This window comes from Bufo gargarizans, chromosome 3 (assembly GCF_014858855.1).
Source record: "Bufo gargarizans isolate SCDJY-AF-19 chromosome 3, ASM1485885v1, whole genome shotgun sequence".
Taxonomy (NCBI): Eukaryota; Metazoa; Chordata; class Amphibia; order Anura; family Bufonidae; genus Bufo; species Bufo gargarizans.
The window spans coordinates 312821437-312836120 of record NC_058082.1 but is presented as its reverse complement, the minus strand read 5'-3'; the positions used below and the strand labels follow the sequence as shown (position 1 = coordinate 312836120).

Genomic DNA, 14684 nt, shown 5'->3' with positions numbered 1-14684 from the left:
TGTTAGCAGCATTTAGAGTTATGTTTGAGAGGTTTATAAAGCCAGTCTTAGCATATCTGCCTCAATGACTTCTATGGTAGCGTTTTCTAGACATGCCCTGTGACCAGTGTTCCCTTTAAACTGTGCAGCTGCGCAGGCGCCATAGTGTCCCCGCTCAGGGCCTCTATAGGCTCACTCACCACCGCAACCCGCAAACCCGACTTCAAGAAAATGCCTGTTCTGAATTCTAGGTCGGCCTACCCCAACAATGCATACCATTTTTGCTGTGTGCATTGTTGGGGTGGGTAGCCCCAGAAGTCTGAACAGACCAAAACATGCTACCCACAATGTCCACAGTGTTCCTACTGTACGTCCTGAGGAGGAGGTGGCACCTCCAGCATGGAGTCCTGTGAGAGAGGCACAGGGAGACACACTAAGGACTGTAGGTAACGCTAACACATGATCTGCACTAGTGTTATCTGTGGTTTTACATAGGACTGCAGGTAACACTACTACATGATCTGCACTAGTGTTATCTGTGGTTTTACATAGGACTGCAGGTAACACTACTACATGACCTGTACTAGTGTTATCTGTGGTTTTATGTAGGACTGCAGGTAACACTGCTACATGATCTGCACTAGTGTTATCTGTGGTTTTACGAAGAGGATTCTCCTCCATTGACATCGATAGTCCTGCAGTACCGCCTAGAGGGCAACATAGAACGCATTCTGTGCTGAGCCACCCTCCTCAGTGCGCGCTCCCTTTAGGTGCACTTGCGCGTCGCCGCCATTTCCTAGCGACCGTACACATACCGGAGAGCGGCACCAGAGCAGCGCGGACAGGCAGGTAAGTACCGGGAATACAGGATACATAGCGATGGGAAATTGCTTAGCAAAGTGTGAAGCCCCATGTGTACTGTAGTAGGTGTACACCTCCCTATACATTTAGTGCTGTATGTAAATGTACTGTGTGCACTGTCCAATCTCAGCGCAGAACGTCACAGCCAGGGAGAAAAAAAACTCACCTTCTCCCTGGCTGTGACGTTCTGCGCTGCGATTGGACAGCGCTACAGCCAGGGAGAAGGAACGGCCACAAAGAATAGCTGGTGTCCTGATGTTGTTACTTAGCATACAGCGAGGGGGAATGTAACGGAGCCACAGCGGCGCAATGGAGCGGTGCCCAGAAATAATAGTAAAGTGCAGGGACATCCCCCATGTATGCCCTACATGTTCTGCTACTTAGTTAATAAAGTATGGAGCCATGAATGCGGCAAAGGCACTTGTGTTCTCCCTCTTCCCCAGGGTCCAATCAATATTAAAGACGGCCCTGTCTGTGATGATGACTGATGAAAAGTAGTCTCTACAGAACAGGAATTATCAACCTATTATTAGGCTTAGTGGCCAGTGCAAAAACTGTACGATATTCGAAAATATTTGAAAAAAATCACCAAAAATTCCCAAAAATGTCATTTGGCATGCATAGAATTAGAGAAAAATGTCAAAATTTAACAAACAGTGCCCCTCTTGTTAATAGGCTGAGACTGGTACTGATGTAGCCCATGGTCAAGAGAGGTGCTGTTTCTAGGCAACTAAGTAGCCCTTTTTGTGTTTCTGATCTCATACAATAACTTTAAGGTCTTTGACTTTCTATGCCATTGTTCCTGATGTGTGTACTACTATGGATGCATGTATATTAGGCTGCTGAACTCGTCAGCACTTTATAAATACATACAGAGCAATTTTGCTAAACTGCAGCATGTTTCACATTACAGAAAATATATTAAACTAAATTTTTTCTCACCTCTTTTCCAGACAGGTAATAAGCAGAGAGGAGTCCTCCTATGTATCGGATGTTAACTTCAAACAATGAAGCCTCTCCATTCTTTTGGAAAAAAAAGATTCAGAATGCAATAAAAAGGACAGATGTTTACAATTAATGTGGCTAGAAATCCGTCTTACATCATTAGCTATTATTCTCCAAGTACTGTATAATCATAAAAGTTGATCAGATTAACTGCATCCACAGGGAAACACTTTTGTAGGTTCGTCACAGCACAATTCATTAAAGCATTCGATAGACATCTAAGCAAGTCCATATTTATATTTCAGGAAACATAGCAGGCTATATAAAGGGAAAATGCACTTTCATTGTGCTGTTCTGTGATTTCCAAAAATAGACTACATTTTTCTTAAAGACTTCCTTACTCTGTTTTTAATTTCCCAAAAATGTATTTTTGGTAGGCATCTGAGCCAGGGAACGGCACGAGTTGATTTACAGTAAGTTCAGTGGTGATCCAGATATGGAAGGACCAACACACTGCCAGGACAGTCCAGTATTAGTAATATGTGTATACTATGACCGTTAATGAGTTAAATTGTATCATTTTCTTATGAGAATTATTCTTACCACATTCAGATCTAGGCTATTCTCTACCCACTTTGCAGCATCTTCAAACTCTTCCTCCAAATCCATTATGAAAAGAGTGTCCAGGGCATCAACTATTGTTGCTCCCTTTAATCCCCCTGTTCGAAAGAGAGAAATAACTGCATTGTAATCCTATTAGCTGATTTATGATGATTAAACAAAGACCAAACAAAGTATTAAAGCCCATTACAGTCATCACAGTGTCTGTGAGTTTATTAAAAATAAAAACAGTACTGTATGTTATAAAATAACACAAAACACTACAATACAAATAGTGCCCAAATAATACTTAAACAGGTTTTTCCTCGTTAGACATTGATGACTTATCCACAGGATATGCTACAAATGTCTGACAGGTGCCAGTTTCACCTCTGGGACCTGCAGCTATCTCCAGAACAGGAGGTCAGACAAGAAAGTATGTTTCGATGACTCCCATTGACTAGAATGAAAGCCGTGCACGCTTCTTTATTCATTCTTAGTGGCCTCCTCAACAGGATGAACAGGGTCAGGGTACCCTCATTTGGGAGACAGATGCAGGTTCCAAAGATGGATCACCATCTATCAGACCTTTATGGCATATCCAGTGAAAATACCATAAATGTCATAAATAATATAAATTTATAGTACAATCATACATTGCTACATAATATAGTATGGATTTAGGATTAACTTTAATCTAGGTGTTAAAGGTAGAAAATTGTAGTAAAAAGGGGGTTAATATACCTTTAACCCTAGTCTATGGTTGTATAAAATGTAATACCAACATCACTGGTGATCTACAGTGGTAAAAGTGTTAATAGAAACACTCATGGTGGTCTAGATTGGTGAAGGGAATAATAGTATACAAAAATGAAGCTTTTATTAGAGCTGCCCTATCTTCTGGGGTGAAAGAGGGATTAGGAGACATGATTGGTGGTCTATATGGCACTAAAAAAGTTAATATCCTTAATAGCTCTAGGTGTTAGTGATCAGCAAGTGGTTTGCCATAGTGCTTACCCTAAGGGTATTACTCTGGCACTTCTCTAGTATTCACCCTATAAACCCTACATAGGGATCCGGACCTCGCTGCGGGTTATCAACAAGACTGGTACTTCCTGGGATAGTCCAGACGTAGTTGGTAGCTTATCCACTAGAGCCAGGGACTCCGGTTCAGACATAGAGAAAATGCACCAAAAACACAGGAAAACCACAGGTACAGTCTGAACAGACACGAAAGCTTGAATGCTGGTTTTAGAGATTGAGGCAGCGCACGGTTAATGTACATACAGAAAAAAATTGCAGGCAGGGTAGTGGAGAGGTGCAATTCAGTTAGGGTTGCTGACGTCTGCCATGATACAATACCCATCTTTGTCACACAGTAGGTGAACTTTTTCTCATCAACATTTCAATGTCATCTGGGAACTAGCGTCCCTTGATTTACATAGTCCACTTAGTCCATCTCAAGTCTGCAGCTTGCACAAGCTTATTGTTACGCTGTCGACTCCTGTCCTCCACTGCCCCACTATCGCAGGTGGGCATGGGTGTTGCTCCACTCACCCTGTGTGTATTAAGTGAAACTTCTCTGTAGTACTCTAACTTTTCCACTTGGTTCCTGTTCAGCTGCTGACTAAGGTGCCTATCAACTCTCATTGATTCTGGGCTGTTTGTTCCACCCCGTTGTCTGATATTTAGGCTCCTAGCTTGCAAGTGTTCCATTGAAGGTGTGCTTATCTGTTTGTCTGCCTGTATACCATACCTCTGCCAGTTCATTGACTCTGATAATCTGATGCCTTCCCTGACTAAAGCATGAATACCGTTGTCAACCATTGTTCCCTACCCTAACTTCAGACCAGTTTCACAAATACCACAAACTGACCTCTTTCTTGATTATGAGTATTTCATGTTCCTCAGTGCTTCACACCAGTGTCTCTGACCCCTGTGGATCATATGCCAACTACACTGGAACTATTCCAAGAGGTAGCGGCCTGGTGGCTCTAATGCAGTGAAGGCCTCATGCCTGTACAGAGGTTAAAGGGTGAAAACCAGTAGATCACCAGAATAACACCACTGGGAGCAGCCAAAAGTTAAACTGATTAGTTGGTACAGTGGGTCCACATTCACTGCTAATTACACTCGTAGAGCCAGACTAAGAGAGAAACTGTTGTCAAAGACTAAGCTTGATTTATAGGCCTGCTGTGTTGACCACACCCATATTCTACATTGTGACCTCACAAGAACTTAGTGTGCAGGGCCAGACTCTACACATTAGGCCATTACAAGAAGACCAGGGCCAGATTCTATCTATATTATGACATTGCATGAAGTAAGCTCAGCCTGATCCAGTACATCACAGGATGTGATCTACTTCTAGTCAAGATAATGGATCAAGAGAAGGATCTCAATGGTCTTTTATGGTTCTAATTTATCAAAACAGATTAATAACAATGTCTTAGAAACTCATAGCCCAAAAACCATAGCAACCAATCAGAGCTCAGCTTTTTTTTCTTCTTTGGAAAAATGAAAGTCAGTGTTTAAAGTCAGTAATCACATATCTGTCTCTCTATGTTTTGCAAGTCACATATATTGATTTCTATTCAGAACCCAATGCACCTTTGTACAAATGCAGGCAGGTGTTTGGAATGGTGCTGAAATAATTTCAGTCAGAGGCAGTTTCAAAATCTGCAGTAAACTCAGTCGCAACCTCTCTAATATGACAGCATATTACTTGTGGTAGTTACAGTCTCTTACAGTCCTTATAACACATACATAGAACTACAAGTAACAGCACACTGCTTAATGCACAAAGACATACAGTAAGTAAACATTGAATTCATGAAAAAGGGAAACTGCATTGTTGCTATACTTACTGTAAGAAAAAGTAGAAGCTCTTTGTGCATATTAGTGATAAAAAATACCTCGGACCCATCTACCAGGGACAAGGTGGCTTCAAACAGACAGGACCTACTCTAACACATGCTTCTCCTGAGCTATCAGCCTGCAATCTAGGCAAAGTAAGATTTTCCCCTTTTTGGTGTATACAGTATATATATATAGTGTCTATAGAATTTCCCTAGTCCCAGGGGAAACTTCCCTGATACAGACATGATGTTCTTTCCACTTTCCACTGAGTTTTCTCCTCTTGCCAACCTGATTTCTCTTAGACTAGGTCCCCAGTATGGCCTGCTTCCACTGTGAAATGTTGTAGAGGGGCTCCTGCCTACCTCTGCCTCACTGCCAGTTGCATCTGAGTCCCTTCTCATTCTTCACACATGTGGATAACCTGGTTACTCACCATGGCAACCAGACTCGCCTGGTTCCTGAACCACCCCTCCAGCTGGAGGTCTCTCACCTCATTGTCACTACTGGTAGTCACTCCTTACTCAAGCCTTTCTCACTTCTCATAGTCCTGTCATTTTCACTGGCCATTGTATGACTCCCTCTGCTCCCAGACTCTCTGGTCCAGTACATAGCCATCTGTTTGGACTTGGATCTTCTTACATTATGCACCCCTCCCTGGTACCATTCTCTGAGGCAAACATGTGGACAATGGGAGGGAGACTGGGCAGACCTTTCTTTATCTTAACTTACATCCACAGTGGGGAAACTGGGTGCAAGCACACCATTGCAGACTTGAACTGCCTGAGATAAAGGCAACCAGTGCTTTTGTCAATCTCTATTAGTGTGCTAAATATTTAGTATGAAGAGATGGTGATCCTTTTAGATAACTTGCTCCTAAGTTTTTAAACCACCCGCAAGTACAGGGAACACCCACTTGTCAGGTAAAAATGCCTTAAAGTGTACCTATACTTTTAGATGACTTTTCAGAAAAAGTTCTTACATGAATGAATATTAGTTTAGAAAAAGGGAAGAGGCAAAGAGCTGATAAGTAATGAAAGAGGCTTTTTCTTCGGTAAGCTATATTACAAAGTTTCTTATAGTTGTCTGTATTATTGATTTATGCAAAGTTGTATGAAACGTTAGTGACCATTTAAGCTACCAACTTTTATTTCCTTTGAAGAAGAAACAGATTTCACCATGATGACTGACAATTGAACATTTGCTTACAGAAAATGAAGTAAACAATGTGATAACAGCTGAAGGTGTTTCAAATAAATAGTGAAAAAGCAGACTAACACAACATATTGTCTAGAACTCAAAGATCAACAGATTATGCGCACTTAGCTGGTGTAAACAAACTCAATATGTTCAAATATGCCACTCAAAACTGCATGTGCCCGATTATAAGTTAACTTCATATAAGATTTTAGTGCTATAAAGTACGTCATTTTTATTTTTTCCAATATGCTAATAAAATTCAAATAAATCCCACTGAAGTTTGTTCACATTGCGTAAAAGCGTCTGCAACTTATTAACGGCAATCAATCCCTTGCAATTAGCCAGACTTTTCCAATTACAGAGCAATTTCAGTTTCAAGTAATTTTCACATTAATTGCAGAGTAATTATTCTTCAGATAATTTACATATTATTAAAGAAACAGTTTTTGCTACATGCAGTACCTATTCATTAAGATGCGCCAAATTTACCAAGGTGGCTCATGCTGGATGATAAATTTGGGTGAGGGCTAGTTACTTTTGTCACTACTTATTGGTTGGCTTATTTTGCACCAAAACGTGCACTAAGCCACGTTCTTTTGTCAAGCTGGAAGACCAAAACAGGCAAGTTAGATGTAGTGGATTATAATTTTGGTGCAATTGCTTAATAAACAGATTTACAACTTGATGCAACATTATTTACCAAAAATGTACCAAAGGTCTAAGTGCAATCACATTAGTAAATTTACTACATTGTCCAATAAACATAGTCCCTTTTTTACTATGATAACTGCACCACTTTCTTGACACTGTTTACACCAAACTTTTAGTGCACCTCATTTTACAATAACAATCAGACAATATATGTTTTACGTTTCTGTAAGAGAGCCACTGCCAACAAAAAAAGGCTAAAATATTCATCTTTATTGATATACTATTATAAAAGAAAATAAGGTGGTTATAAAACACAACACCAAATGATAATGCAATTTAGGCAGTATATTGTAAGAAAGGGGAGTACAGTCCACACCACCAACCACTACTTTATTTGAGGTGGGTGGTAAAAATGCTGGGTAACTACAGATAATACTTACTCACTTTTACCATGCCTAAAACTGTGGGATAGACTGCAGTGCCGGGGTCCCCAATTCAACCATACGGTGTGAACAGCAATAGTTTGTAGGTTCACAGTCAGTCACTGTGAGTGGCCAAGGATGCAATCAACCCAACATTCAAGCGTGAGTCAGAGAGGATCAGTAGTGTGGGAAGTGTCTAAGATGAGACCCCTTTCCCTTTAAAAAATATCAGGGCACCATATATCAATAGTTTGTTAGATCACCATGAATAATTCTACTAATCGTAGGTGCACTGACAACGCTCTCGTGCTGATATGCGCTGTCTGCACTGTCCTCAACTGACTCATTGACTACCATCTAACAGTCCATGATAATTCTGCTCTAAGCTGGCGTGCTCTACGTGTTTCTACATAGTCTGCATGTGTCATCAGGAGCTATACTGCCTAAATTGCATTATTATTGAGTGTTGTGTTTTCCACCCCCTTTTTGTGTTTTAATGGTATATCAATAATGATTTGCATTTTAGTGGGGGTATTTTTATAGGCACTGACTCCCACACCTCATTTTAATCAATAATGATTAGCATTTTAGTCAGGGTATTTTTATAGGCACTGACTCCCAAACCTCATTTTAGACACATATTTTATTCAGATGCGCCAAATCATTTTTTTATTGCCATCCTTAACATTTCCTGGTTTTAACCCTTCCAGCCCTTTTTTTTTTTTCCATTTTTTGCATTTTTGTTTTTCACTCCCTGCCTTTCGCATGCCATAACTTTTTTATTTTTCCATTCACATAGCTGTATGAGGACGTTTTTTGCGGGACAAGTTGCACTTGCTAATTTCACCATTTAATGTTGCATGCGATGTAGTGGTTAGAGATAAGCAAATTCAATCCGAATTTCAGGATAAATTTGATTCGCCGCAACGGGAGGCCACCGTCATCATGATTGATATCGGCGAAATGCCGTGTGCGGTGACGTATGATGTCACCACGCCAATCGGCGTGATGTCATCTCGGGGCAGAAAAGATTTTGCGCCAGATCTTCAAGCAAGATGGCGGCGTCTAGCCCGTCGCGAGCAAATGGAGGCAGTAAATGTTATTTTAAAAAATTATGTTAATTGTGCACAGTTTTTACACTCAGATATTGTGATCATGTGTGAACGCGGCATCAGAGGGGTACAATGATGGGGGGCGGCACTATCGCAGCGCTTCGTCACAAAGCAAAAAAATAATTTTTATTCGGCAAAGCAGCCAAATTGAATTTTCTAAAACTTCGCTCATCTCTAGTAGTGGCGAGCTGGAAATAAATTCTGAATGGAGTGTAATTGGGAAGAACCACAATTCCGCAACATTTTTTTTTTTTTTACAGTGTTCTCTTTATGTGTCGTTTTTCTTGTGTTTTAATACTGGAAAAAAATATATAAACCTTGAAAAATAATATTGACATATTACGACCTCTAAATTTGAAGTGGCAAAACCATTTAGACTTTTTTTTTCCGTTTTGCCATTTGCCATATGGAATAAATATTTTTATATTTTAAATAGTACGGGTGTTTTCTTGTGCAGAAATACCCATGATGTAAATTTTTTATTGTTTATGTATTTTTATTTTGGGGCAAGGGGGTGAATTAAATGTTAAAATTTTTAACATTTTTCTTATTTTTAAAAACTTTTTTTTTTCTTTTTTTTTTCGTAGTTCCAAGTTCATGAGATTGCTTCCCTCATACACTCCAATGTATTACAGCCATTGCATCCCACTCTTCTTGAAGGGCGGCCCTCGGATCATTGAGGTTCTGGGGTACAGTGTTACGAGCCTCGACATGGCGCCTCAGCTGATCTCATAGGTTTTCAACGGGATTGCAGGCCACTCCATTTGAGGTACCCCAGTCTCCAGCAGCCTTTCCATAATGATGTGACCTCTATGAGCTGGCAATGCGCCATAAAGATGAAATTAGGCCTGTGTTGTTCATGCAAAGGCACAATGGCTGAATTCATGATGTTATTCAAGTAGTATGGGCTTGTCACTGTACCATTCACAAAGTGTAGGCGATTTCTGTATTGACTAGACACACCTGCCTACGCTGTAACACCACCATCGCCAAAAGCTCATCTGTAGCTGATGCTGTCCTTGACGTCTCCAACTTCGTTGGCAGCCATCATTTGTGCTCAGCGTGAATCAACTTTCATCAGTGAACAACACTGAGGCCCACTGGTTCCTCATCCAGCGTAGATGCTCCCTGGCTCATGCAAGACGGTGACGCCTGTGCCTGGTGGTGTGGTCAGGTTTCCTTACAGATCATCTAACACGCAGACCATGCTGATTTAAACTGTTTCAAATGGTCTGACATGACACTTGGGTGCCTCTCACATCCCTTAAATGTGCCTGGAGTTGTGTGGCATTAATCATCCGGCTCCACAAGGCATTGTTCACAATGAAATGGTCATCAGTGTGGGATGTGCCCAAAGGACATCCACTTCTATTCCTTTCTGTGACTCTTCCAGTCTCTCTGTATCTCTGTTGCAACCTGCGGATGACACTATGTGACACTGTAAGCTCACTGGCCACTTCCGTCTAAGAACATCCTGCTTGAAGCTTTGCGATGGCAAGGTACTGTTGATCAATTGTGTCGTCTTGGTTTCATGATGTCAAAATGTGAACAGCATGATGAGGAGGACTGTTTAAGTACCAATTCTAATTGAACCAGGACATTTATTGGATGATTCATGGATCAAACACCTGTTGTGAATTTCGCCGTTAAGCTTCTTGTTAGAGAACAGCAAGTTGTGCAAAAAGTACTAAAACATTGAACAGTTGGACATATGCATTCAGAAGTTTAGAGAAGGTCACATTAAGTTCACCTGTAAAGGTTAAAGTGCATTTTGGGTTCATCTTGAAATTTCACCCACAAACCAAATATGAGTACAGTAGTATATATATATATATATATATATGTGTGTGTGAAGAATACTTGAAGATGGCCACTCAATTGTTAACTATTACATTCCTAAAGCAATAAATGTTTTTGTCTGTATGCAGACATCAAGATAGCCCCAAGTTCTTTCAAGACATAACCATTGCCAAATATGCCATATTCTATTCTATTTGTACAGCTATATTATACAATAACTGGCATCTACTATGGTTTCGCACCCAGTACATATTAACAAAAATCAGTCCTGGTGAAGAGGACTCAAGAAAATGTCAAGAAAGCACAGACATCTGAATTCAGTCTTGCACAATCAATTGTAATGATGTTATTCAACCTGTTGGCATTTACTGTGTGTTAGCTTTTGATACAGAGCCCTAAAAGACATGGGGGAACTTATTAAAGCCTCTGCACCAGTTCTCTGGTGCAGAGGCTCGCACATTTTCATGCAAACTCTCTTTTGTGCATAAAAAGACTGTTTTTTTACTGTTTGCAGGTGCAATTTTTAGTTTCTGGCACACAGACATCTCTTAAATGATTAAGAGACGTGTGCAGACATTGTGTCCCCAGTGTAATTTAGAAACATAGAATGTGTCGGCAGATAAGAACCATTTGGCCCATCTAGTCTGCCCAATATACTAAGTACTATTGATAGCCCCTGGCCCTATCTTATATGAAGGATGGCCTTATGCCTATCCCATGCATGCTTAAACTCCCTCACTGTATTTGCAGCTGCCACTTCTGCAGGAAGGCTATTCCATGCATCCACTACTCTCTCAGTAAAGTAATACTTCCTGATATTACTTTTAAACCTTTGCCTCTCTAATTTAAAACTATGTCCTCTTGTGGTAGTTTTTCTTCTTTTAAATATTCTCTCCTCTTTTACCTTGTTAATTCCCTTTATGTATTTAAAAGACAGGAGGGCTGTGCAGAAGGCTATAGAGACAAGAAGGCTGCACTTCTCAATATAATAGATTGCAATTAAAGTGGTGATATTAGTGAACTGCATACATGTTTGCAACACATAAAAAACTGTATAAAATGGCCATCCACTTTAAATGACAGACCTCTAGTTTCCTGCAGCTACCACTAGAGGAAGTTTAGGTGCATACTCTACGTGATATTGAACTAACAGTGTGTGGCTCCTCAAAACCACCTAGTTATAGCTGTAGGTAGCCAAATTTTTTGCATGTAAAGGTGTTTTCCCATGGCACAAACACCCCCTTATCTACAGTATTGGGAATAAGTATCTGATCGGTGGGGGTCCGACTGCTAGAACTACCACCAATCACCAGAGCAGGGGTTCCATTCCCCTGAATAAATGGAGCAACAGGTCAAGCATATTTGATTAGCTGCTCCTTTCCCTCTCTACAGGACTGTTGGAGAGCAGTAGGTTTTAAGTGAGGGTACTTTTTATTTTTAATTCTGCATCCTTTCAGTTCTGGAAGAGTGAAATTTACATTCAGCACACAAAATGTTTCAAAACTATTTGTATGAAGACCAGTGTCATGTTTCTTATATTTTCTTAACATGTTAATCATGTTTATGTGATTTTATCAATCACATTTTCTTATTTAATCTCAAAAGTCTTCAAGCAAAGAGTTATTTGTACTTTTAGTACATGAGAATATATTACAACACTGAGGAAATTGAATATTCTCATAAAAAATGCTGGACGATTTTGATCTACCTTGGAAACCAGGTACAATACAGTTATTTTATTATCATCTTTTTTTTATTTTTTATTAATAATTCTCTTTTTATTGTATTATCAACAACATAAATCATAGAATTACAAATACTTAGTACTTTTGAAATAAAAGGCCAGACCTGTACAACTGGTCAATAAAGCATTGCATCGCAAGTCACAAATATAACCTATATCATATTTAAGCAAATAGTCTTCCAACCTCACTTATCATGCATTGTGAGATATACGATTTACATACATTTATTAATTCAAAAGTCGTGCGATGAAAATCGCTTCTCAAATAAAGAAACATAGAACACTGAGTCATAGAACCTAATACAAAAAGTCGAGTAAGTTCACTCCAATCGTGGCTACTACTTGTAGCTTAATATCAAAGATTGCATTGTATTTAACTTAGCTTAGTCTCACATTCCTTCCACTCGATTTAATACTTATAGGAATAGGTGATATGGCCCACCAACGGATTCCTCCCTTATTTTCCTACTAGGTGATCTCACAACTCACCCACCCCGTCAGTTATTTTATTATCAATGTGCTGAACATGGCATAATCACAGTATGACCTTCCTAACCTGATTACTCATGTGTATTTGCTTATCAATATACAGTATGTGTTTATAAATGTATGCATCAATCATTATACATATTTTACCAATGTGTACCTCTATTTGCTGGCTTTCATGGTCTAGGTGGCATGGCTTGTAACAGTAATACTTACTTAATATTTGTTAATATTTTTTGATCTGCTTATGACATTACTTAAAATTAGTCAAACTGTTAGATTTTGTAACCTTACCAAATAGGCTTCCAAAATGTCCATCTTTAGTCACTGGACGAAGCTCATTCTCTCCCCAAGCATATCTCTTATAGCTGTCCCATGCAAATTTCATCATCTGTTGGCAAAAAAAAAGTTAGACATTGTATAAATGAGATATAAATGATTGGTACAGAAAGATCTAAGATAACAATATTTGTGTTGATTATTTGGAACAGGAAAAATGAAAATTAGTAAAATGTTTGATATTTAAACGATCACTGTACTTTCAGCAAACTTTGCAAAAAGCAATTGTACAGGTGACTATAAGAAACTTTGTAATACATCTTATTGGAGAAATATGCCTCTTTCTCCACTTATCCTTACTTCCCATGCTTCCTAAACTGATTGTTCGCTCTGATTTCACAGCTACAATATTTCCTGACTCCTGACAGACACAACACACTATCAGCTCACTGAGGAATCAGGTTAATTGCTGTCTATGAAATCTATAGAGAGGAGGGGAAAATGAGGATTTAGCATTCAATTCTAGGTTTAGTGTTCCATTATTGTGGTGTGGTATAACTCTAAATGCATAACCTTATATTTCTAGAAATTTTTTCACACTAATCAGTCAAATCCACTACTCCTGTCAGGCTGTGTTCACTGTTCACATCAGAATTTTGTCCCATGTATAAGATATGTACATGTGTATACGTTAAATGTATGCCCTACCGTGGCTTCAGCCACCGTAGGGTTCCATTGTAAAGAAATATATCCGCATATATTGCATTTCTGCAGGCAAAATGTGTACAGCAACATCCCTCAGCAATAACAATTTATTTGATTGAGGTCCCTGTGACTAGACCCCTAGGGATCAGCTCAACGCTGAGGGATATTCATAACAGAGAGCTGTCAAAATGGGGCAACAACTTTAATTAGAAGTAGGTGTCTGTCTGTCTTAAAGGGATTGTCTAGTTTAGAAATTCCATTTTCACATACCCTGTAAGGAAAATCTGACTTAACAGGGGTTGTCTTCTGTTCAGAATCTTTATCTCCCAGCCAGAGGGGAAACCAGAGGAGCATCCCATTCTTCCAATCCCTTCAAAATGCAAAAATATAGTCCTGCCCTACAGTATATATCATCTAGCCATGCTTCTGTTATCACTCATGATGACTCATCATCATAACTCTCCTCCAACATGATCCATTCACTTCATCAATCTTGTTTCTAGAATTTATGAGGATGCATTGATCCAAGTCAGAAAGTTGCTGTTATATAAAGGCAGGCATTATTTTTAGACTTTAATCAAAGTAAACGCCACAAATGCAGAAGATAGTAAACTCAGTGGTGTCCTGCTACCTGATTGAATCTTTAAAAATAGCTGAAAATCACAGATAGATAGATATAAGAGATAGATAGATGAGAGAGAGAGAGAGAGAGAGAGAGAGAGAGAGTGAGAGAGAGTAGATGGACTGAGAGATTTATAGATAGATGTATAAAATGCAAGACTGATGTTGCATCCTTTTTTTTTGCAGATCCATTGTAACAATGCTTATTCTTGTCCGCAAAATAGACAAGAATAGAACATTTTCTATCTTTTTTGCGGAACTGTGGAATGGACATGTAGATGTGCCATTTTGCTGTCCCATTGAAGTGAATGGGTCTGTATCCAATCCACAAAAAATGCGGATCGGATGCAGAGCAAAAATTAAGGTAGTGTGCTTGAGCCCTAAGTCTGTAACTGTCTTCCGATCCCAGGTATGATACATCTA

General features: G+C 39.4%; 1 protein-coding gene across 1 annotated transcript in view; it reads right to left on the bottom strand.

The window, feature by feature from the left end:
* LOC122931860 (mannosyl-oligosaccharide 1,2-alpha-mannosidase IA-like) overlaps positions 1 to 14684 on the bottom strand; it is a 140874-nt gene that overhangs the window by 88694 nt on the left and 37496 nt on the right. The window contains exons 3-5 of the mRNA XM_044285915.1: positions 12951 to 13047; positions 2389 to 2504; positions 1783 to 1863 (exon numbers count right to left, since the gene is read on the bottom strand). Coding sequence (XP_044141850.1) covers positions 1783 to 1863; positions 2389 to 2504; positions 12951 to 13047 — 294 coding nt within the window. The remainder of the gene's footprint in view (positions 1 to 1782; positions 1864 to 2388; positions 2505 to 12950; positions 13048 to 14684) is intronic.